Source organism: Anopheles merus, chromosome 2R, assembly GCF_017562075.2.
Source record: "Anopheles merus strain MAF chromosome 2R, AmerM5.1, whole genome shotgun sequence".
NCBI lineage: Eukaryota > Metazoa > Arthropoda > Insecta > Diptera > Culicidae > Anopheles > Anopheles merus.
The window spans coordinates 51,852,088-51,877,033 of NC_054082.1; the positions used below are offsets into that span (position 1 = coordinate 51,852,088).

Here is a 24,946-nt window from a genome sequence, read left to right on the forward strand (position 1 = left end):
CCATAGCCGAGCGAATACACAATAACGTATCATCGTGGAATCGCGGTTAAATAGAATCTATATGTAACATTTACTCTCACCTACCAGCCCAAAACATACTTTAAAAAACCAATAGTTTACATCCCATCCCGCGCTCTTCTTGCAAAGGGCGTGCAAGACCGTCCAACTTAGTATCAACTGCGCCATTTTCGATGACGTAAATCGAGCCCTCGGCTCGGTTGCTGCCCACGCAAACTACAACCATCCCGTGGCCGAAAGTGTCGGGATATGGTTTGTTGTTTCGTCTCTTCGTCCACTATTTGATCTCTCTTTCGCCATTCACCAAATTTCCGCGCTTCTTTGTGTGCGTTTCTGTTGTGAATGCGTGTGTGTAATGGCTGACGGGCGGTTTCAAACGAATGTCACCCGTAAAAGCTCCATTCTATAGCAGCTGCTGTTCGCTCGTCCCGGATTGCCCTGTTCGGTGTGAGCGTTTACACGTTTGGCTGGGTTGTTCCCTCCCACCTCACCCCTATTAGCACTGCAGGCATACAAACGGACGTAGTATTACGTGCAACGAAGGAAATCCTTTGCGCAGCTCATTCAAGTTCACGGCTGCAACCGTAACGGATACTACCCCCGCTTGAGCAGTGGCAGGCGGCATGCATTCAGAAAAGGATTTAACTCTTCCTCTTCTTCGCGACAGTTTACCAAAGCAGCCCCAGAATGTCCGAAGCAACACAGTTCACGTACGACAATAACGCGAGTGCATGTGCATGTGTGTCGTCTAGGATGCACTGCCGGTGGCCACAAACTACAGCACCTCCAAAACAGTCTAGTGCATTGTGTTGTAGTGAGTAGATGTTCATCCCTGTAGGCAAAGCGATCTGGTTACCGTTTTACCAACAATGCTATTGGTTGGGTTTTGCGAGTAGTGTTTTTATAATTATTATACTGTTTAACCACGATATTGATAAAGACAAAAAACTGAATTCACCCGTAATTTTTATTAGCTTTAAAGTAGTATCACAATTGAACAAACAGACTTCATTTTGTGTTTCATTGTGTGTACTGCAAAACAATGTGTAATTTTTCTTTCATGTATGCAAACAGTGATTAATACTCAAAACTTGCCCAGCTCATGCTCGAGGAGGAAAAGTATTCTGCAATTTTCTATGCTTTTACATCACCCAACATCAACGACTGTGTTTCGGTAAAGTACAAAAAGCGTGCTCTTCTGCTTGTTCGTACCTATTTAATGACCTAGGACGACAGGGAAATACAAAACAGTGTAATATAGCTACGATAAGGAATCAACCTCGGAAATGGTCTACCGCTGTGACAAAAGCGCATGTGCGGTTGCTCTTGAAACTGACATCAATTGCAACACACGCACACACACAAACGCACACAGGCCAGAGATAAAACACACAGAGCAGCTAAGGCTAGGACAGCACGGACGCCCTTCTTACCGGGCCTTTTCTCGTAGGCCAAAGCGAAACGAAACGATGGCGTTTCCATTCGAGTCTGTTTTATCACTCACACCGCCCTAGCTGCAGCTGACCCGAACCCCAAATGTGACGCAGTTGTAATTCGAAGTCAACCGCAACCGGCGCTGCTGTGGTTTGAAAGTGGCCGGCAACGCAGTGCGCGGTGGTTTTTTTCTTGTCGTACATCGTCATGAAGTAAACCCCGGAAGGAGGAGAACATCGCGCCAGCAGGACGACCGAAATGGGTTTATCGAGATGATAAGACGCACTGTTATCTAACCGTTTAGACTGATGGGTTCGGCGGTTTTGTGGCAAATCGAGCGTGTTGTATGCTGGATTCCGATGTGCGTTGTTGAAGTGTAACTACGCCCGTACCCCACGTGTGAGAAGAGTATCAGGGCATTTAAAAGCTTGCTAATTAGAACATCGTTGAGTAGTACAGTTAACACTAGCATATTTTTAAGTCAACATAAGCTTATACCTTTTTCAAGATAGTCAATGGAGACGCCAGGTCTTTCAAGTGGATTAAGAAAAATCTTGTTTCCGGTGGAGCTGATTTTTAAGAGTTTTGAGTAACGTGTAAGTCGAATTAAATTCGTATCAAGTAAACATTTACTCGGGACCCCTCCCCCCAACGAAACATCTCCCAACCCTTCCCTACCTACAAGCGAACAAGGGATGTGGTTGTGTGTTTTGTGTATCGTGTTCATTTCATTCATCGTTTCATCGTGCCAACCCTCCAAAGGCTAATGAGCATCTGTTCCGCTGGTCCCCAGAAATAATAATAACGAAAAAAAAGAACAAAATAATAACGCTGGACTCTGGCATAGCGTTTCATGAATCGAATGAATTTCTCGATCAGCAATCCTCACCATTTTCCCGCTGACGAAATCCGGTGTGCTACAAAGCCAAGTGCTCGCGCGCTCTTCTCTCGAAGTCCGATAGCCGTTCGAATCAGATTCATTCACAAAAACTTTGCCACCTACAACCCCGCACGCACCGACGCCCAGTGCCGTTTCAACGCATGCGAAAGCAGTTGACATCGTGTTTGGTTCGGGGTTTCGGATGAACACCAAGCCCTAGAGCTCGAGAGCACGATGTATATGACGATGGCGTTGAGGGTTTTCCGTTCGCGTCCCGTTCGGTCAGAAGGGTTTTCGCATCCGATCGCGACGGCCACCAATTCAACTACAGGAAGCCTGTTTGGCCTGACGGGTGGCGTTTTCTTTTATTTCTCTTCTTTCAAATCACCCATCATTGCACCAACACCAGCGTACAGTGCAGTGGTGGTCTGCGGATCCTTGTGTTGGTAATATAGGCAGTGTGTGCAAGTGGTCATAGTAGAATCCGTCGGGCTATTTCATTTACCCTCCAAACGGTAAGAGTTTTTTTGTTCACCGAGTGCCACAACTTTAAGCAATTTTGCAGTGTCTGTGGTGTTGTGCAGTAGGGGTGAAAAGAGTTTTTTGATGTCAAAACCAACAAAACTGTGAAGTGAACAATGGGCTGTGGGACGCATTCGTTCCCGCCTGTCGCAAGTGTGCGTGAAAGAATGTGCGCCATCATAACCGTGTCCCAGCTCGCTTTCAGTGTGTAAGTGGCGTATTTTGTACTTTATGTTCGTCGCAACTTGGGTAGCTTGCAGCAGTAATAGGCAAACTTTACCTAACAAATTGCAGAACAGCGACGTGTTGTAGTCAGAATGAGAAGGCTATTTCAGTTTAAATCAGTTTAAATGGAAGGATTCACCTTCCACTGCAATAAAGTTCGTTTTCGTTACCATACTAGCGCTGTCTCTTTCGTGCTGCCCATTAGTATCTGGAGCTATTTTCTGCCTCGACCTACTTCCAGGAAACCAATTCCATCAAACAAACATCCGCACGGGGCGGTATAATGTGGCCAGGATAATATCTCATGTGTGTGTGTACGTGAGTGTGTGTGTGTTTTTGAGTGTGAATTTGTGCAAAAGAGTATGTTTCTTTGCTCCACTCGGGTTGAAGATAAATAAGCTCAATACACTGTGGAAGTGACAATCATAAAACAAAGATGGCTATCGGGTTAACGGAAAAGGATTTACTGAGCTAAACCATTGTCATGGAAACGTTTTCACCCGGGCAGATGAAACGCTAGTGCATATTACAATCTTATTGCCACAGTTCGTCACTATCAGTATAACAGTTTCGCTCTCGCTTAATATCCTCTAACTACCTCTCTAGAAATGGTTCTCTCCAACTAGACAAGGGCATGTCCTGACTCTGACGCGAATCCTATACGCCACACCAGCAAATAATGCTTTTCATTTCCACGTTTTGAGACGATATGTGTTTGTGTGTGTGGGTGTGTGTGTCTATATATGTGGTCGTGCACTCGTGAAACTTGTGACTATGACGTTTGTGTGTTGGGAAAGCGAGCGAGCCACAGTTTTCCCCCAATACAATACGAACAGGAAAGCCTTTTCATACTTTTCATTACTTTGTTACGCTTTCTGTTTAAAAAAAACACACACACACACACACAAAGACTTTGTTCATTGGCACACTTTAGCCTTTGGATGAACAGTTTTCCCATTTATTTAGATTATATTCTGATGAGGTGGAAATAATGATGATTGATGCTTCCAACATCAAGCCTCAAGCTAGTAGGAGCAGTTGTGAGTTTGCGCCCGCAGTTACATTAGTGTTTACGAACTTCGTTGTGTGCGTGTCGCGGGCTTTCAGTGCATGTATGATACTGTATAGCTATCGAAAAAAAAAACGCGTGCAAATGTGTACGTTTTCACCAGGCGAAGGTTTGGTAATAAAGGCACAGCAGCTGCCACAGCGTGTAGGTAGGGAACACAGCGCTGGCTGATAGGGAAGCAGTTCAATATTTGCTTTTTATTTCGTACGGCTTTTATGTATGTGGTAATATCCGTCACCATTGGTTGGCGTTTCATTTGTGGAAACCAACATTATACTTTCAACGAATAGCTGTTCGTTGCTCCTCCAAACTTTCAACGAAAAAAATATAATATAGTCGCTGTTCCCTGAACTGCAACTGAGTTGTATCTGTTTTTATAACCTTTTAACGTTTAAACAATTATATAAAAAACGAAGCTACAATAGCAAACTAAAACATACTATTTAAATGTCAACTTCATGTTTGCTAATGTTGCATCATGAATGCTCTACTTTATGCAAAGTAGCTTTTCTCATCTAAAATGATAAGAAATAAACTCGCGTCCCTCTCTGTGTCGCGACCCTGCCTGAAACACGCTGACGAGCCCCGTAGCGATTTTTTCTGTATCTTGCCGCATTTTTTTCTTTATTATTATTATTATTTTTTGCACAATCGCAGCCGGTTAACGACGTCCGAATGCGGACGATTCCGTTGATGCGCGCATGGGATGGGGAGAGAAACTTTGTTCCCGTCGTTTCCCGATTGTAGTAAGCTTCGGCATGATTTAGTTTGTTTGCGGGAAAGAGACCAAGCGTGTAAAGTCTACCCTCTGTACTGTGTGTGGCGAGTTCTTGCGAGTAACGACGACGACGGTTTCACCGTAGCAAAATGATACTGAACCAATGCAGCAACTTTCGAAACACACATGCACACACACTGAGCCCTACAATCCAGATGGAAAAAAAGAAGCTATACGATTTCGGCTGACACGTGGGAACTACGTGATTTTCCACCCTCGCCTGTGCGCCCAACCCCTTCTGTACCCTTTGGTGAGAGGCATGTATGAATCCCGACCGATAAGAGTAGCGGTAACGGCGGCTGCTTATAGGACCCAGCGAAAGGTATAGGAAAAGCGATTGCTCAGGAAATCTAACCCCGAGCACAAGTACGGTGAGGCACTCTTCCCTGCTTAATCTACTCCCCTTGCAAACTGGCGGCATTTTGAAGCGTAATGAAAATGTCGCAAAATTGATTTGCCTCTGTACGAACAGTTTCCAGCCAAACCCGAGCAAATATTGAATGTTCGTGATCAAGAAACGGAAACCGCGAAGCGAAAATTTCATGAAACACCAACATACACTCACACACACACATACACATAAGAAGAATCTGGCCGTGGAGGTTTCGGTACAAGCGAGAGAGCAGCGGTGCGTGAAGACTAGTATAAAATGTCCTGGGACGTGAGGGAATATGCTGCCCGGGGGCAGCTCCCAAGTATGAAGCATCAGTTCAACAACTTACTGCGACCAGGAAGCTAGTAGGGCTTTTAGCCATGCCATTTTGCAATTTTTATGTCTTATTCCGTTAAACGGTTTTCCCATTTTTTTCCAGGCTGGCATCGTACAAAAAGTGTAGTTTTTTATCCCAAGTAATGTGTGAGTGTAGGCGAGCAGTGTAAATATGTTTGGTACGTAAATAATCCTTCTCTTCGAAGGGCTTTGTGAATAATGAGCAGCGTGCTTAAATGGTTCAAGATCTGTTTCGGAATGATACCGGAAAGGAAGCCTCTGTAAAACAGTCGATTCGATCAGCGAGGAAAGAGCAAAACACTGAACATCGAATGAACAGTGAACGTCTTAATAGTTTTAGTGATGTTGAAGTGATTTTTCAGTATGTGCAATATCGTATGATTTCGTTAACGAATCTTTTGTCTAAAGTAAAAGAATAGCATCAACAGTTTTGATACATTGCTAAGTGTAGTTTATTGCTTGTGATGATTTAAAGCTCACGAAACGGATAATTAAGCAACCGACATTAGCATCGGAAAACAGCGCACTACCAATCGAACCAAACGTGATCGAAGTGATCGTGGAATTTAAGGGTACTGATTAAGAGCAGTTGATCGGCTAGCATAAGGGCGACCTGCGCTTAGCCAGTGCTGTGTGTTGGAGAAAAAGTACCCAGATTTAAAGCAACTGCTACTGGCTATCGTATCTTCGTATTTGCACACCGGAAACCCAGTAAATGGACGAATGACGAATGATTGCTCCAGTCGACAGTCACGGGGCACCAGCTAGTGCCACAAAAGGTGTCTGCTGTAGACATCGGAAGGTGTGCCGATCCGAGCGACTCTACATCCGAGCAGCCATCGCTCACAGAACAACCCAGGAACATACCCAAGCAACCAATCTGCAGCGCTAGAACAGAGACGGCAGAGTTGAATTGCGAAACAAACGTGTACAGACGTAAAGACGATCAGAAGTGATCGATCAGGCGCCGAGCAACGGAAAGCTGATGGGAACCCTAACAACCTCCTCAACGGCATCCAGCTTTTCGTTAGTTAAGTCCAAAATCGGAGGTGCCAGCTATGAGGGTAAGTGATTTCGAACAACTGAGAGCAAACCACTAAGTTACACAAATGGGATTCGTTTCGTCCTTTACAAATGTGTGTATATTAAATAGAATGTATATCACCATCATCAGCAGTCTATTTTTGCCATATTGTGTACATCAAGACATATTGTATCGCAAATAGTTTGGCTAATAAGTGTGGCTCTTCTTTGTGTACTTCGATACCTAAACCGAAATCATTTACCCCCGGTTACGCGGTACAAATTTGTAGGTCTACTTCTAAACATGTATAAGGCTTGATGTCATAGGTCGGAGCACCAAAAATAGGATGAACACTCCACGATACGTTTAAACTTTTTAATCGGTCTAATACAAACAGGTTCCTTTGTTTCCTTTCTTGTCCTTTGATTTTCGAACCAAGTGGAATCAGGTTATTAATAATTATCATTTCTTTACTCCATAGTATACATTTATATATTTATACATGAATACGAAGAAGGAAAAAGTGACAGCGACATACAACTATCGTTACCTTTTTACACATTATTTCATAAATTATTTACAAATTATTTTTGTACAATATAGCGTTTTAATCTAGTAACTTAGAATACTGAAATTGCTGAAAACTGCTGAAAAATTGCTGAAAATTATTTTTACCTTTCAATATTATCTTCTCTATCTTCTTTAGTCAAGGCCTTAGTGTATCATTAGTGGGGGCTTGGGTTTCAGTAACTTATGGATTTACCCATAGCTGGATAGTCAGTCTTGCGTATGGGGACAAGGTGCATTCGGGACTTGAACCCATGACCGGAATGTTGTTAAGTCGTACGAGATGACGACTGTATTATAAGACCGGTCCATATTATTACATCGCTTAATTAGTTTTTCTTGCTATCATCATACCCTAGAATATTAAAGTTATCCCAGAGAAACGTCTATTTTAATATTTTTTTTTTTTTTGTGGAAACAAAAACGCAAATATCCCATAAAGTTGAGTTCTGGGTTCAGTAGACTCCATTGCAGCAGTCCGATTGGACTAAAAAGCTGAATAAATACCCAAATATGTTTTTAATACTTCATGTTTAATATACCTTTCATGGATTTAAGGAACCGACAGTTTCGATCATGTTGTGGATGTAGCCACAGTATTGTTAATTTAATTAATTATATCAAGTCATTAACTCAGTAGGTATTAAACGTGACAAACTACCAATACGTACAGAGACTTTGAAAACAAAAGACGTTGAAATTATCATTATAGATGATCCACATCACTCTTTTGTAAACTATGTCACTTCTACCGCCGACTACACATTTTCCAGCGCTTACTGGTAGAGACAATTTGGGCATCACCGTTTTAAACGATGGTCATATTTAAAAAATCTCACAAGATCTCAGCTGTAGTCTTTCTAGTCAGAAATGGCCAACTTTGCTTAACTGTACAATAAAAAAGATCCGACACGAACGCAATAGTTTGTCATCAGTTGCTGCCAAATGGCCGTCTGGATAGTGTCTGTACGCGTGTGGTATAATAAAAAGGGCCGATTCTGCAGCAATTACGCTCTTCCGCAGGTCTTCTTCTTCTATTTCTATTTCGTCAAGTACTACCACATAATATAGTTGAAGCGTTGCTTCCAATGCGGCATTGCATATTTGGTACCAACTAGTGTGCTTGGGACTGACCGAATGATTAAACTGCTTCGCAGGCCATCTTTCCCTTTCGGCCAATATAATCAAATCGCAATAAAACCGTTCCTACCATTCAATGACCTGTCGTTCAATTGCAGTGGTTTAATATGGCGGGGTAAAAAATTCAATCCCAGAACTGCCGTTCCCCAATTTCGGCTAGACGGCTGAGTTCCGTCAAACCAATGGTTAACGTTCGACCGATTGGTGTCATTTATTAGCCGATCGTTTGATGGCTCACTCATTCCGGAAATCTTTCCAGAGCACTTATCGGATTGACGCCGAACCACCCTCGGATGGATGACGCAACCACAAACACCGGATCTAACGCACGTGAAAATAGTCCAACCCGTACGGAAATTACGGCGACCCGAAACATACCAAAGGATATACTGCCGAAGAACCGTTGTCGCGCTATTCCGTACGTCGCACCGTGCGTTCACTTGGGACGAAGATTCCGGACATCATCGTCTAGCCATCGGGCGCACAGATGGTCACTGCCGCTGAGCCTTAGCACTTTGGTAGGCGCGTAAATCAGGCGCCAGCCAAACCGCCTCGAATTTTCACAGCGTTCTTTGCCATCCTTTTGCTTGCGGTGGGTTTTTGGTTGGCTCTGGAAAGACCTCAGCGCCGTAGTCGGCACGGTTGGCTCCAGCTAGGCCAGAAGCCTCTTCAACCCATTCTGCCACTTCGAAAGGGTCAATTTGTTTTATTATTTTCTCGCCCCCGCCTCTGCTCCCAGTTCGTTGTTCAAGAGAATTGGTGGGGTGGAATGAGATTTTTGTTTCAGATTTCTCGCTTTCCCAAGAGTTAGCCAAGATTCGAAGTCTTCTTGTCTCGCTTGTAGTGATTGCCCAGTAACGCTAGCCAACAATCCTTCGAATGTCATTTCTGCAGAAAAATGGTCTATGATTATCAGCGCGCATGAGACTGGAAGTGTGGGTGGCTGGATGTATTTGTTTAAAAGCATTTAGTGTCGTGGGTGCACCACATAAATATTCCTCCACCCTTTATGTCTCGCTGACGCTCGTTGTGAGTTGAACAAGGATGTCATCGCAAACATCCTACCATTGACGACGAAAGCTTTCATTGCATTTTGCAACGATCTCACCAACAGCACCGCTGTTACCAAGGGCCGGCAGAACCTTCTATCCCTTTCTACAACAAAACTCTTCGTTGCACTAGCGGCATACCAGCAAGCAATGTTTTAAAGATGCCAAAATACGCAGTGGTTGGAATGTGGCCAGCAATTTACCAAACAGGCGCAACGAAACGGTGCAACTAAAACAGCTCCGACTCGGTAACGAGTTTTGTCGTGGATCGTGGAGGAGTAACATAATGATTGTCTTTCGTGTGGGAGTCTTATCCTTTTACATGGATCGACGAATGACATCGTACGGAGGCGTCAATGACCGCCATACACATCGGACCACCATACTTTCCTATTAGCGGCCTGGTTGACCTTTGTAGCATTTATGGTCGAGAAAAATCTCTCCTTCACCCTATTGATTTCATCCGCACTGTCGCTTCGTTTTCCTGTAATAGTACATTTTTCATCCTTTGCGACGACCCGAGTGCCTAGGAATAATCGTTTGGTGATCAATAATAACGAATGCTCGGAACATAAACTCTTTTCAGTGTTTTTCAGACACTGTCATTCGTAACAAATTTTCTTACTGGAACAGGATTCTTACTGGAACCAACGCAAAAAAAAATACGTCATCTACACCAGTACTCGCCACCCTGTTGTGGATCACCACTTACTCCGTTGTATGTATATTTTTCGCGGCCGACATATATTGAAAATATATATTTTGTAGACTTTTTCAATGTTTCTTGATCAAATATGTTAAAATTTTATGCTAGACATGCCTGTTGAAAATTTAATCATTATTATCGGAAAACAAATTGTAATTGTATTGTTACAAGCTTTCCTAAAAATGAAATTCTTTCGCGAGCTACGTATGTTATCGCCAGGAAATAGTGGAGCAAAGTTTCCCAAGTCCTAAAAAGTGGCAAACAATCTATACATGCTACTGTTGCTTTTCATACGAGCTCATATATATAATACTATAATTTATCAGAGTATGTGATTCATTTGTAAAGTGCTTGACAAGATAAAGTTTACTATTAGTTGCCTTCTTTGTGAATTAATCAACGAATTTCAGTGTTTCTTCTATTTGGTGTAACGTCCCTACGCGGACAGGCCGGCCTGTACAGGCTTTCGAAACTTTGTCAGTACCACGCAGCCACGTGTGGACGGTCCATTTTAGGATTTAGCCCACCACGGGCATATTGTTAAGTTGTGCGTGTTGATGACGGCAGCGCTCCTTATTTTAGTTTTTAGGAGTTCAGTTATTGATGCTTTGAATTATATCTAAACATATTTTTAGCAATACGGATCCCTAAACCGAAGCAGATGAGAGATCAATGATATTTTTATTAAAACTTTTAAAGGATAATTCTACAAAACAAACACTTTTGCTGATCACAAAAAAAATCATTTACAAATATAGAGGAACTCTGCCAGCCACATAACTTTTACTAACAGTATATTGATGGATGACAAGTTCGTCATAGTTTTTCTCGAACGTTTTTGACGGTTCGTCATGGCTTACAGTGAGAGATCGTAATGAAGTATCAATACATGAAACATTTAAGTCCTTTTTTTATTTAAGCCCAGGTCTAGGAAAATGTTACATTTGTTGTCAAATCGTATGGAGGAACTGTCAAACTCATGTTACGGGAACATTTTTGTTGCAAGTGAAACAATTCGATTTGTTTCATGTTAATTTGTTGCAGGAACATTTTCGGACTTGTTTGCTTACCAAAACGGATAAAAAATAATTTCAACTTAATTCAAAAATGTTTTTGGGAGCAAATTTGTGCACAATTTTTGAAATAAATAAGAAAATCCATAAATGTTGCCATTGAACAAATGTTGCCGCAACATGTTCAAAGACCCTGGCCTTAATGTACACATGTGTGTCTGAATTTCTAGAAATGATTACCAATAAATATCTTGCCTATTTAGTAATGCTGCAAATCGAAAGGTGTTACAAATTAGCTAAGATAAGTACTTAGTATTTTTACTATTGGCCTATTTTAGTTGATGGCTGCACATAGTTTTATAATTGTATTCGTAAACTAGTATTCAACGGTTTAATGTTGATGGTTTTGGTTTTTATTTTCTAAACCACCTAATCATAACTATTGCGGTGGAAATATAATTCTCTTTTACAATTGTATTCCAACAACACTAGAGCAACAGTCTCGAAACTGTCGCACAACCTCGGAATGGCTCATTGGCATTGAATGCTTTGACCGCCAGGGCAGATACACTAACGCCTGGTTTAATATTCATTCTTCCCAAGCCAATCACTATTCATAATCGGTCCAACTTAATGTAAGCCGTCGGGTTGGTCAGGACCTTAACAGATGTGGGCCGATCTTTACCCACATAGCATTAATTTGCTACCACCAAGACGAGACAAAAATACAATTAACGACTCGGGAACGGAGTTTTTTGTGCCGTGTACACGTAATGGTATGGAGCCGCTGCAGCAAAAACAGTAGCTCAAGGAAAACTGACAGGAAGCTTATTTTTATAGCTATTTATGCTTATTTAAGCGGTAATCGAGTTCATGTTTTTTTGCTGTTTGGATTAGTGAATAATCTTGTAACGCGAATAGCAGAGGTACGTAAAACACGTTAAACTTCAACACACATTCGTATATCAGTGTTTATGAAATCAGTATGCAGAAAGCCCAGTAGTGTACATGTGGGCCATTGAACTTTTTATCGACCTAATCAGACTGTAACGTATTCGGAAGAGGCTCAGAATTAAAATTCAAATAATTCCCAATGCTTGTGGTAAACCAACAAGTTTAAACGAGCACTACGTACCGAACACTCACGTCAGTCAAATTGCAGTGTCTCAAGGACGAATGTGTAACATCCTTACGAAAAACAAACGAAAACCAAGCACTGCATCACATGCAGCGTGGAGCGCCTAATTAAACTGCAGCAAAAACATGTTTTCGATCCGTAAAATTACAAATCGCCACCGAATAGACGGTTGGCCTTCTACACAAATTTCCGCACCGTTTTGCGGCCTAGATAGTTCTCGTTGCGGCAAATGTTGTTCCCTCACCCAGCCTAACGTTGAGTGTTGTAACGATAAGTAAAGCAATCATACACACTCACTCACTTCCGAGCCATTGACCAAAAAAAGAAAAGAAAAAATGAAGCTAGAAAGCAAATGGTACACATCGTACGAAAGATATATCGACCAAATGCACCAGATTGGTGCTAAATTTGACCATCGTTAGAGTAAGTAAACGTGGAGCCGCCGCCGGAGTTCGGTTGTTCTTGCCCAACGTCCTCGCCTGGGTAGGGATAATGATCGCAAGATTAGTGGCGAGGTCAGGGTAGTAGCAGGAGTCGTGGCCCAAGTCATGTTCCTTTCCGTGTGCCCGCATTCGCTTTAGCCTCGATTCGCTGGTCTTATTAGCATCACCTCTTGTGAAGGAAACCCAGGCGAACACGGGGATGGCATGCAACGAAAGCGTTTGCGTGCATAAACCTACGCCGTTTTTGTAATGCAGTCGAGTTTCTTGGACAGGAGCTATTCTCTTTCGCTCTACGTCTATTTGTCTCGTCTCCCAACATAACAAGACGAGCGAGGGAAAGGTTTGTAGTTATTTTCAGGCGCAGCACTAACTGGGTAGAGGGACATACGAAAAAGCAGCGCTTATGGTTGCAAGTCACAGAAACCCTCGGGAAGCTAAGCCTTTTTTTCCTGTACAGGAGAATGAGCGTTTCTTTCGTACTCGTTTGTACCTTGACCCATACGTAATGGGTTCAAGTACGACCGGGAACCAACATTAATCAAAATAGGGGAAAGCGACCTACGGTAAGAGTAAAAGAGTAGGAGGCACTAGTACGGCAGTACTATAATATAAATATTTCATCTTACGCTGAATAAGTGAATACGATGTAACGACGGAATATTCGCACGCAGCTCAGTATGCACGGCAGTATGTTAAAAAAAGACAAGATTCTGTTTTCAGATTTTTGTCTTGTGATAAAAACACAAATCCTTAAAAACTATGTGGCAGGAGACTCATACTTATTAATAAGATTATTAGGCCTAACAAGGCTTCAAAGAGCATAATACTGCTCACCATAGTGAAGAGTGTGCAAACCAAGAAAATATCGTTCAACTCTAAACAAAACTTAGGTAGCTGAGATCTCCTTAATTTTCCATTTCATTAACAAAAATGGATACAGTATTTGCATCCCATTTTTTCCTTGTTATCTTACATACATAGTGATCTGAGGTTCGGGAGTAATTCGAAGGCGCTAGAAATGGGATTCTGCTGAAAATAAATCCATCAAGGAATGAAAAAAGACCCCTCTCGCTTTACTGCGATAGAAATACATTACGTGCGACTTATTTAGTCGTCGTTTCCTCCTCGTGTCGTGCTATCTGTCAACGACAGATCGCAGCACATGGAAGGAACGAAATCTCCATTTGTGAAAATATGTTTTCATTTCGTTCCCATAAGCCCGCCCGCTAGCTTAGATATCGAGGCAGAACTGCTTACAAGGTGACACGTCCCAGTCGCTATTTCCGTGAATGAATTCTATGTTGTGTATGATGAGATGATAAAAAGCGGTGCGAAGCGGTATATGAAAATCGTGAGAAGTGATCAAATTATTCTAAATTAAATTTCTACTGATTATTTATGTTATTCGGTGATGACGACAACCGCCAAGCAAGCCAATAGCTAATGTAATGGATGGTTACAGCTTTTTGTCCATCAAGTGAATAAAAAAATATGTTTGCAAATAGTAAATAAAAGAAATATGAATTTAATTTTTTTAACACACATCTTGAAGAATATTTGAAAGCTATGTTCGTATAGTCAGTTAATATTATGGTTTGCAACTTCATGTACAATCAATAATATTTCTTTTTATTTGTTTATTTGTTTATTTGTATTTGTTAAGTGATTGGCCATCTTATAAACTATCTATGTTGCCTAGGGTAGCAATCGCGGTACAATGTAACATCAGCACAAAATAAATAACAAAGAGTATCACAGCAAGAAATACAGGTTAACACAGGGAATTCCAGTCAAAAGAGTCATAGTGTGCATTAGATCTGATAGCCATCGCAGTCAAAGGTTCATTATCGCTATATGCACGTCTAGTTTGGTCAATTTTTAGTAGCCTATAGCTTCTTAAATTACTAGCAGGTACGTGGAAATTAACTCTAGCTAAAAGGTCCGGTGAATCTCTCCTAGGATGATTTTTTTCATAAACATGATTTGCATAAATTGAACACCGGGTGTGATAACTAAGTCTGGCTGCCACGTTACTCCAGGATGTGAACCGTTTTGATTTTTTTGTTTTTGCAAAAAATTGTAAACCAGTTTTCCATTTGTTAACTATTCTCTGGTTTATTTGTGTTGTATTTATTATACAGAGGAAACGACTGAAACCCGCTCGATGACGGAGCGAAGCGGCCGAACGGACACCAGTGGTCGTTCGGCGGCCCTCGAGCGAGCCTACGTCCACGACGTGTACGAAAACTGCGAGGAACCGAATGGACAGATTCGTCCGAAGGTAGCACAATTCCTGGGAGGTTTAGAGCCTGGTTCGCTCGTGTGCGATGTCGGCTGTGGCAACGGACGATACCTTTCTGGCTTCAATCCACTCATCTACACGATCGGTGTCGATCGGTGCTACCGCCTGACGCAGGTTGCCCATGGGAAGGGTGGTGAAGTGAGTGCACTAAATGCAACCTTCTTTAAGGTACTAAACTAATGCAAACCTTCTTTTAGGTAGCGATATGTGATAATCTCGAACTGCCATTTCGTGACGAATCGTTCGATGCGGTTCTATCACTGGCAGTGGTTCATCATTTCGCAACCACGGAACGGCGCGTCGGAGCCATACGCGAGCTGGCACGCATCTTACGTATTGGGGGTCGCGTCATCATAACCGTGTGGGCACTGGAGCAACGACACCGGCGCTTTGAGTCGCAGGACGTACTCGTACCTTGGCAACCACCCCGCTGTAAAACCGGCGGCATTTCGGACGACGAAGATGACGACGACTTCTTGCCGCCGTACCACGCGTATACGGAGGACTCGACTAACTCGAGTCGTTCGGCCGGCGATGGGGACAGCTCTAGCTTGTCCTCATCTTCGCCTGGTGAAACATGCTACAGCTTTGTGCGTCGTGCAATACAGGTATCATACTCAGAAAGGGATGCTCGTTGACAGGATTACCTTCTTTGCCGAGCGTTCGCTAATTTTTTCCCGCATGATCTCTCTCTATCTCTCTTTCTCTTTCTCGCTCGATCTCACAGAAACTCGCAGGCAGTAAGCGCAGTCCTTGGTTCCTGGAGTCGTGGAGCTCACGGGAAACTAAGCACGACAGCAGCCTCGACTACGAGGACGCGAAGGATCTGCCCATCGAGCTCAGGCGCTTGGAAGACTTCGACGACCTGCCGGAACCGCCGCTGTCTGCTGGCCTCAAGAGCCGGAGTTTAGGTAGTATACTAAATCCACCACCAAAAACCATAGTTAGATCACGTTCAAGTGTACCAAGTTTAGGTGCTCAAATACCTGAATCGAAAGCGACCCCCGCCGCGGAACCGACGCCAGTGTCCCGCCGACCAAAGCTTGTGAAACAGAAACAGTCACTGTGCGACGACGTGGACTATAAGTTTACCGAGTCCTCCGCACAAGCCTATCGGGAGCACGGGCTGCGCAATGAGTCGCGCGTCCAGCTACTGCGCAAGCAGAGCTCGCTTAACGAAGAGCTGATGGCCGAAAGCCGGCTGCGCGAAAAGGAGCGCATCCGGAAGCGCATACAGAAGCAAATCTCGCTGAACGAGAGCTTCCTGTGCCGATCGCTCTTTACCAAGCGGCTGCAGGTAATCAAGGAGGGCTTTGCAACCAAGCTTAAAACGTCGACCGGCAGCCTCGAGCGGGTTACTAAGAACGGCTTCGTTAAGATCATACAGAACATCAAGGCGGCAACGCCGGCCGCATACCACGGTGGACCGACCGGCGGCGGCGGCGGCGGCAGCGGTACCGGTGGTGGCCATCCACATCACCATCATCATCACCATCATTACCATCCCCATCATCACCACCCCAACCATCATCACCCGCACCATCTGCATCACAATCCGCATGGGCCACCGGGCGGTCGGCCGCCGTACGGTTACGATTCGGGCGACTGCAGTGCCTGCCCGAGCTGCCTGGCCGGAATGTATCCGGAGCACGGTGGGGCGGGTCGGTTCGGGGACTCCGGTAGACACCACCGATTGTCCCGCAATAACTCTGCCAGCGGCAGCGGCACCAGCAGCAACAGCAGCAACGGCAATGGCATTTGCAGTAACGGCAACGGCGCCATCGCTCACGATAAGCTCCTGGCTTCGATGGGCAGCAGCCAGGACGAAGCGTCCAAACCGAGGCGACATTCGAGGGAAAGTGGTTCCGGTAAGTTGCATCTGTTCGTGCCTCGCAATGCAGCCACCTCGGCATTTATTACCACTTCCATCCTTTTCTACCCCTTTTTCCATCTCTTTGTCTCTAACATCCTGACCCTTCCATCCGTGACGTATAACAATCGATCTAGTTCAAACGCTCTCTTCTAGTTCAAGTTTTGAAACCCCTTTGATTTCTCCTCACGTCTACGCCCATTACACACGATAAGGAAGTAGGAAAATGAACTGTTTCCTTCTCGGTGATGGAACGAGAGACCATTTGAGGCATTACGACAATCACATTCCCCACTCTCTTTTGCTCACTCTCTCTCTCTCTCTCTCTCACACTCTTTCCACGTGTTCATCACACTTTACTATTATCACTGTTACCTATACCTTCTTGCAACATGTCACACTGTTTGCATATACTCATTACCTGCAACCACTTCACGGGGCTGTGTATCAACAATTACGTCTGTTCCACCATTTCCTTACACGTGTTTGTGATCCTCGATCCTGCATTCATGAGCTGTGTTTAAAATCTGACGTTTATTGTGTTTCTACTGTTGTGAATGCAGACTGTGCTTGAGGCCCTCCCTGTTCGATGGCTTCGATCCAAGTTGTACCAGTATTGTCTGCGAATGGTCTCTATCTCTAGTACTATGTCATGTTGTTCACATGCTTCACTCACCTATCCCCTCACAGCACACACCGATCACGTTACGATCACGCTAGGAAACATCACACACACACACACACACCAAACACACACCCACACAAAAGATATCTCATTCACTGTTGTTCTGTATCACGCACACTTTTCTTTCCCCCGCAAGTAGAAGAAGCTCCGAAGCAAGTTAACATCCTTCCAATATTTAACATCCGTCAACATCCGACCTATATTATTAGTAACCTGTCGTCACTGTTTCTTGTTCTCTCACTTTTCCCTTTTCTCTTCTCTATATCTTTTCTCTTTCTATCTCTCTCTTTCTTTCTTTCTATTGTTCTCTTTCTATCTCTCTTTCTATCAACCTCTTGATCAACCATGACATTCCATCCTTCTACTATTGGTAATGCTCATCTATTTCTTTTCTACAGACAGTTTTCGTTCTACTTTCATTAAACGACAACGTTTTGCGGGTACCTACAAAACCGTACAGTTTCTAGCTCGTAGTATTAATCGTTAAACGTATTAGCCTGGTTCTCAAAATAACCGGTAGCATTAGTTCGATCTAGAGCCGATGTGGTTTCCAGTGGCGTAATTAGTAAAGTAAAGCGTCAATGTCTGCATGAGCCCGAACGGAAAGCATAGTGAATTAGCGAAAGCTAGTAGATGAGCATGTACAATCCTACAAACCTAGATGAACCTAGATTGACGAGTAGTTTTTGTTCAGTGTGTATTAGTTGCAATGTTTAGATATAGCTTCGCGTTATCGTGAGCGGTTTGGATAGATAGATAATAGCATATTTTAGCTTTGCTCCTTTGCAAACATTATCACCAAATGTGTGAAAAAAACCTTTCATTACATTACATTGCAAACAATTCATTAGCTGCTCATTGTCACCGATTGTGCCAGTAGAAAACAGCAATGGCGTTAAAATCGATCATATATCTTTCGATCGCATCATTATCATTCGACAATATTATCTATCATATTATATTAACACGCCTTACATTAGAATCAGCCATCCAAACTGTGAGCTCTTTAAACGTTCTTTGTATAATTTACATACTCGTAAAATTTACATGTCTATCGATATTGCACCTCATCCCCTCGGACAGCACCTGACTAAGCTCCAGTGTCATGCTTCTGACTATATATGCTCTATGCATTAGCCTACCTGAATTGGCATTCTACCTTTTAGTTCTAATTTTATTTTACAATTATTATTGGGAACCACTCTTCCGCTTGCCTCTATTAGATTTGTGGCACGTAGTGTAAGACTTGTTGACATAGAGCGTACTAACATCTATACCTGTTCTTTTCTGTTCTATTTCCCGTCTTCTCGTGCTCATGGTACAGATTCATCCAAGGATAGTAGTCTGCAGAGTGATACCAGCATTGAATCAGAGGATAGTTTTGCATCTGTGATTTACATTCCTAAACCAGACCAACAACAACAGCAACAGCAGCAGCAGCAACCACAGCAGCAGCAGCAAGTGCAATCGAACGGCAGCTGCAGTATGGCAAGCGGAAGTAATGGTAGTAGTAGTAGTACGTGTAGTGGCGGAAATGGTGCTAACGGTGTAACGAACAGTGTGGCCGATTTCTTCAGCTCTGGAGCAGCGATGAGCTGTATGCCTTCCTCATCAGTGCCAACATCGCCTTTGGTGATGCCTTGCCCAACACCGGCCCACTCACCGGCGCCTCCCCGAACCAAATCCGGTTGTGTAGGGTTTGCTTCCGATTCGACAGACGAGCAAATCCCGTTCAGCTCTGCCTCTACTGCTTCTAACAGCAACCAATTCACGTTCGAAGATACGGTTATACTACCCTGGCAACTTGAACAGCAAGAAACGGCCACTAAGGAACCTCCTGGAAGGAGCAGCACTGGAGGGACAGAACCTTCCATGTCCGAAACAGCTATACGTAGTACAACAGCTGGAACGAATGCTGCCGACAATGCAATCGCTTCGACGACCACTAAAGCGACACCGAGTACTTGCGCTAGCAAAACTGAACCACCCAGGACAGCTAGTAGAAGAAACTCCAGCACTGAGGGCAAACCACATGTTTCACCTCAGAAGGCAAACTCGCAAAAGATCACACGCCAGCAGATCAAGGACTTGCCTCCGATACCCAAATTTCGCCGCAGCGGCAACTATCCAATCCTACGCCGACAGACCTCGGCAGCCGCCGGCAGTAGTACGGCGGCTCCCGTACCTGTGCCAAAACTTCTCTCGCTTGAGCTGTTTAACCCGGAGACGGACGATCTGGACAGCGACTCGAGCGAACCATCTTCGCCCGACTCTATTGATAGTGTGATCAGTGCACTCCGCCCATCGCTGTCTCCGCTTCCTGCAGGCAATGCAACCGGAACTGGGCAACAACAACCACAACCCAGTGGGTCAGGCGTTACCGATGCGGGCATTTTGATTCCTGCTGTAGGAGTACCTACTATTCCGCCACTAGTTGAAGCAGCTGCGGTTGTCGCACACAAGCTGGAAGATGTTGTGGATATGGCGATACCGGAACGCGTCGGAACCGATGGCAAACCCATGCGATTCAATGGACTGCGCAATACGACAACCGGCTCATCCGTACTGTCGCACGCTACTGACGTAGACGACCATGACTCGCGTCAACATTTGGTGGATTTTGCCGAAAAACTAAGCGCGCAGCTGCTGAAGGAGCTGGAAAACGAAAAAAAGCGAAACGAAAGTTTCGATGAAGACGACGACGTATTTGCGGTTGATTGCCGAATTCGCCCAGGTGGCGCAATCGAATCGCCTCCGATCGTCGACCCCTATCTTAAGAAGCTCAACGGTGATCTGCGGGATCTAAATCAGTTACGGGCGGAACTTCGCGAGCGGAGATTAATGTTAGCAAACCTGTCCAACATGGGATCGGGCGGAGGTTTGGGAGGTCAGTTCGGTGGAAGCAATGATTCGCTCGGCCCAAGCTACGGTTCATCTATGGCTCCGATCATCCAGGAGGAGACGGATGATGATGAAGAATTTAATGAACTTGAAGAGCGCCGTATGCACGGGTTGGAAAATGTATCGGCAGGCAGTCAGCCTTTGGCAGGTCCGAGCGTGCTAAAGGTAGTGTCAAGTTTAAAATGTAAGAATCTCGGTGGCAAGACAGTCGACGACTTTGTCATCATACCGGAACTGGACGAGGATGATCCGGAACTGTCCAACGATACGACTTTGCTAATACAGGAAGAAGACAGCTCCGAGGAGCATCTTCACGCGTCCCTTGAACCAGAGCATCCCCCCGGAACAGTGTCGGGAGCAAATGTGGCAACTAGTGGGACAAGCAGTACAACAGACAATTGTAGACGACGTAGCAAGATGTCTAGTTTTAACAGTGCAAAACAGTTGACGGCACAGAGCCAGGCTGGCGGAAGCTTCCATCACGGCAGCAGTAGTAACAACAGTGGCAGTGGCAAAGATGCAACCGATCCATGTCGTCGCTGGAACTGTGCTCCAGTTTCTGTCACACCATCGCTACTCACAACATTAACAACGACGACGACAACGACGACGACGACGGCAACGATGCAGGCAACGACGAGCTCACTGGGCTCCGGGCTGACCACAGCGGGAAGCTCATCCGCAGCACATGTGCCGCCAGCACCAGCGACCTGTTCGGGTATACCGATCTGTGGTGGCGAACGTAAACCATTATCAGCAACGAAAAAATCCTCCATACCCTCCTTTGAATCTCACGCCAGTGTTGACTCGTGGGCTCATTCGACCAGTACCGCGTCGCTGGACAGTCCGTCGATTGGAGGTTCTGCGACGCACCATCGATATTATCACGTGTTCCGGGAAGGAGAACTGGACGCATTGATCAACCATCACGTTACCAGTCTACACATCGTTTCTTCTTACTACGAACGAGCGTCCTGGTGTGTCGTTGCAGAGAAAGTTCACGTATGGACAATTTAGGAATCCGAGCTAGGAACCGTCAAATGCGACGATGCGCGATGGAAATATTCTCGCTTGTATGATCGACTCGGTGTTAGGTCTAAAACTGCTACAATTCGTTGTGCACTGCTTATACGACAACGCAATTATTCGTTCTTTTGATTCCACTACCGCAATAGACGATGTATAGTTCCTTCGACGAGCAGTAAGAGACCTTATATTTGCTCTCAATTAATTTCTTTTCCATACATCAAGAATTGCCTTTCTCAATCTTCATTTCTAACTGCTACGAAGTATTACAATTCTCACATTTTGCGACACTTAGTTTGAAAACTACGAAAAGGCAACGAAAACAATTCCAGCTAATCTGACAAAAAAACAGGAGGAAACTAGTAAACGAAACACATACGCTAGAAAACGGTCTACACTTTCCTCGCGCTAAATATCAATGGAAAAAAGTGAGAGATGATCCCCGGCCGGGCGCTTCATCAATGCGAACCGTGCGTCGCAAGCTATTGTCGCGATGAAAGGTACTGTATTACTTAAAAATAATCTCTGTGATTGATCTATATTGACTTGAAAACATTAGTATTAGTAATATCAAAACAAAAAATGGATAAATCATAATAAAATTACACGTATCGTATACTATGAAGATATGTTGAAAATCATGTGCAGTGGAGAGTAGATATTCAATTATCCCCTATTTTTCTCAGACGCTCTCTTTTATTTGAGTAACTGACAAACATGTTGCTAAACAAAGCATGAACACGATAGCCGTAGCTAATTCTAATCGTGTCTGTTAAAGCATTCAAGTTACAACGTAACTGTTTCACTCTTTTCGATAAAAAACAAGCAAAAAAAATAATTCTAGCAATGGTAAATACAATGCAAACCTTCGACAGTATCAAACTGTGTAGTTGTTTCCATCACAAAGTTTAGTTTTCTCCAAGCCGTTCTGTATATATCAGACCACAACCATATTGCTAGAAAATTGTTGATTTTCGTCCAAAAGAAGGTGTAAAAAGCGTACCTTAGGATAAATTATTGTTGTTAATTGCCATGCGAATGGAAAATATCCAACCTATGCAGTTCCAATAAGTTCCCAGTTTTCAATAAGTGCGTTGAATTTGCTAACCTTTTCCTCCAATTTTCTTATCTTCTCTTATTGTCTGTCGCCAACAATCACGCTCTTACAAAGACGCTCTACTCCTAGAAAACTTTTGTTTTTCTTTTTAAACATTCGTTGGGAAACATTTCAGCTCCATGCTGATATTGACACTTACTCGCTAAAGAGATCATAAGCCGCACAACTCTTTAAAGCATCTCTTTGTACATAGCAGAAAGACAGCATTGAATCAGTGTAAGGCGAAAGCATGGCAATTTTTATAGTTTTTCATTTTTTATTTAAACTTACAGCCGGTTTTCGACAAACAAGGCAAAACTATAGCACATGCACCGAATAAAGTAATTTTATTTTCATTCGTCACTTTATGAACTCTTTTCATCATTACAAATTAAGCTAAATGTTTAATTTCCTCTCACAAAGCTACCTGCTAGCAAGAACCAGTGAAGGCCTACCATTTTCTCTTTTAGGCATAAAATGATCGTAGGAATAGAGATAGTTCAACACCGTTCCCGCTACACTATCAGATAAAAAATAAAAAACACAACCATACGAACGATCGCCATTGAAAGTGTAGATATTTTGGAGCTACAGATACAGGGTGAATGAAGAGCATTTCCATAAATGTTATCATCTCATTGATTTGATTGATGTTGAACTAGTAAGACATCAACTTGTGTTAAGGTTAAGCCCATTATTTAAACAAGAACTAATATACACATGCACATACCTAAGATGGGAGGTGTTCATGTCAATGCATTTATGTTACAAATCGATCAGTACAACGCGCTCAAAAATACTAAACCCCCGTTTAGTTCAGCTAATCTTTTGGGCATTATCTATACTCATAAATTGCGCAACGAAACAATAAAAACTCAAAAAAGTATGAATAACAATCATATCAATCAACCGCCATACACTAGAAACAGACAGCATAAATTTCAAATACATTGAGCATCAATAACAAACACTCGCAAAGCCAAAGAAGAAAACAGATCGAAATCGGAAGCTTAACAAATATCGTCTCAAGCAACATAGATGGAAAGAAACGCACAGAGATAAGAATAGCTGGCCGGGTGCACGGATGCTAGTAAACACAATGATACTACTACTACTACAATCTATCCACGATACTAACTCGACGTACTAGTACGCTAGAGTCAGTTCAGAGGGTAGGAAGTACAGCACACACTACATCAAACCTGCGACAGAGTTCGTTTCTTCTGGAGGATAATCAATACTATTGCAAGTATTACAGTTACAATCAGAATATAATAATATGTTACGTTCTGCTACGTTATTTTTTGATATCCTTCTAGGATTTTAAACATGGCCACGATAATATTTCGTTCAATCGATGGCCTGTTTCAAAGAAAGAGACCATCGATCACAGAATTCATGCAGGCATTTATTTACTGTAATAATACACAAACGAACTAAAATTTCAAGGCTATTTATAGGAAGCTATAACAAATACAAAAGCAGCAAAAGGTGAATGAATGTTATGTACAGGTTGAACTGGATCGAACTTCGAACAATAACTATTACCATTTTACAATTACTATTTCAACGTGATCAACTGTAACTTTATAGATGATGAAGCAAAAAAGGAATCTATAGATGTTTTTTTATGTTTTGTATGTTTTATTTGCATGCATATCAATTCGAACATACCAGTAAAGTTTTATAATTATTTTTTGAAAGTTTTCTATGCATGTTTGTACAATCATACATTTTCTACGACTCTTTTTATTTCATTATTCAAACACGATATGCATTTTCATGTTGCTAGCTTAGATACAAAGTTCGTTTTATCGATCTGCAAAGTTGAGTTGTATATTTGTAGCGGTAATAGCAAAAAACCATTCGAACGTACCGCGTTTCCAATTAGTAAATGTAAAAAAGTATAGATCATAAATTTCGAAACCCTGTAAATTTTAGCTAAATGAAACGAATGAAAGAGAAAGATGAAGGCGTATCAGAAACGAAAAGCATCTAAACAGAGACCACAGCAGCAGTAACATGGAACAGAAATATTTGAATTAAAGAACTTTTTTTAACACGTTTTTTTCTTCATACAAGACAAAATTATAAACCTATGTACGAATCACTTTCTGCAACACAGGAAAAGCAAGCTTTCCATTGACGGCGTTGTATGATTTGGCGAGGTTAAATTGAAAGACATACATTCTTTCTATTACTATTATAATCTAAAGTTTAACAACAATCATTAGAACGAAAAAAATACAGGTAACAATAAAACAAAACCTACTACAACTCAACAACAGCAACAAAACAAATAAGCCGCTCAGCTAAGCATTCTATTAAAA

General features: G+C 43.0%; 2 protein-coding genes across 12 annotated transcripts in view; one reads left to right on the forward strand and one right to left on the reverse strand.

Annotated features, from left to right (window-relative positions):
- The first annotated feature begins 504 nt into the window (after positions 1 to 504).
- Positions 505 to 24,562, forward strand: LOC121590854. 10 transcript variants are annotated; one of them, XM_041910954.1, is made up of 8 exons: positions 2,634 to 2,847; positions 5,739 to 6,720; positions 14,878 to 15,176; positions 15,236 to 15,646; positions 15,766 to 15,949; positions 16,013 to 16,906; positions 17,992 to 18,033; positions 18,918 to 24,562. In XM_041910954.1, exons 2-8 carry the CDS (start codon positions 6,642 to 6,644, stop codon positions 21,509 to 21,511), a joined length of 4,503 nt encoding a protein of 1,500 aa, XP_041766888.1. In that variant the 5' UTR covers positions 2,634 to 2,847; positions 5,739 to 6,641; the 3' UTR covers positions 21,512 to 24,562. The 10 variants fall into 10 exon arrangements, with proteins under 10 accessions (XP_041766884.1, XP_041766879.1, XP_041766882.1 ...); XM_041910950.1 differs by lacking the exon at positions 2,634 to 2,847 and adding an exon at positions 505 to 728 and having other exon boundaries at positions 15,766 to 16,906; XM_041910945.1 differs by lacking the exon at positions 2,634 to 2,847 and adding an exon at positions 738 to 832 and having other exon boundaries at positions 15,766 to 16,906.
- Positions 967 to 24,946, reverse strand: part of LOC121590857 (sodium-dependent phosphate transporter 1-A-like) — a 78,462-nt gene continuing 54,482 nt past the window's right edge. For both annotated transcript variants that reach the window (XM_041910959.1, XM_041910958.1), the window contains exon 9: positions 967 to 1,242. The gene's annotated coding sequence lies outside the window, so the exon portion shown is untranslated. The remainder of the gene's footprint in view (positions 1,243 to 24,946) is intronic.

Excerpts from the sequence above, each read along its gene's own strand:
- LOC121590854 (XM_041910950.1), top strand. The coding sequence starts at position 6,642 with ATGGGAACCCTAACAACCTCCTCAACGGCATCCAGCTTTTCGTTAGTT. Across the intron at positions 6,721-14,877 it reads CGGAGGTGCCAGCTATGAGG|AGGAAACGACTGAAACCCGC; the intron begins GTAAGTGATTTC and ends TTTATTATACAG. Across the intron at positions 16,907-17,991 it reads TTCGAGGGAAAGTGGTTCCG|ACAGTTTTCGTTCTACTTTC; the intron begins GTAAGTTGCATC and ends TCTTTTCTACAG.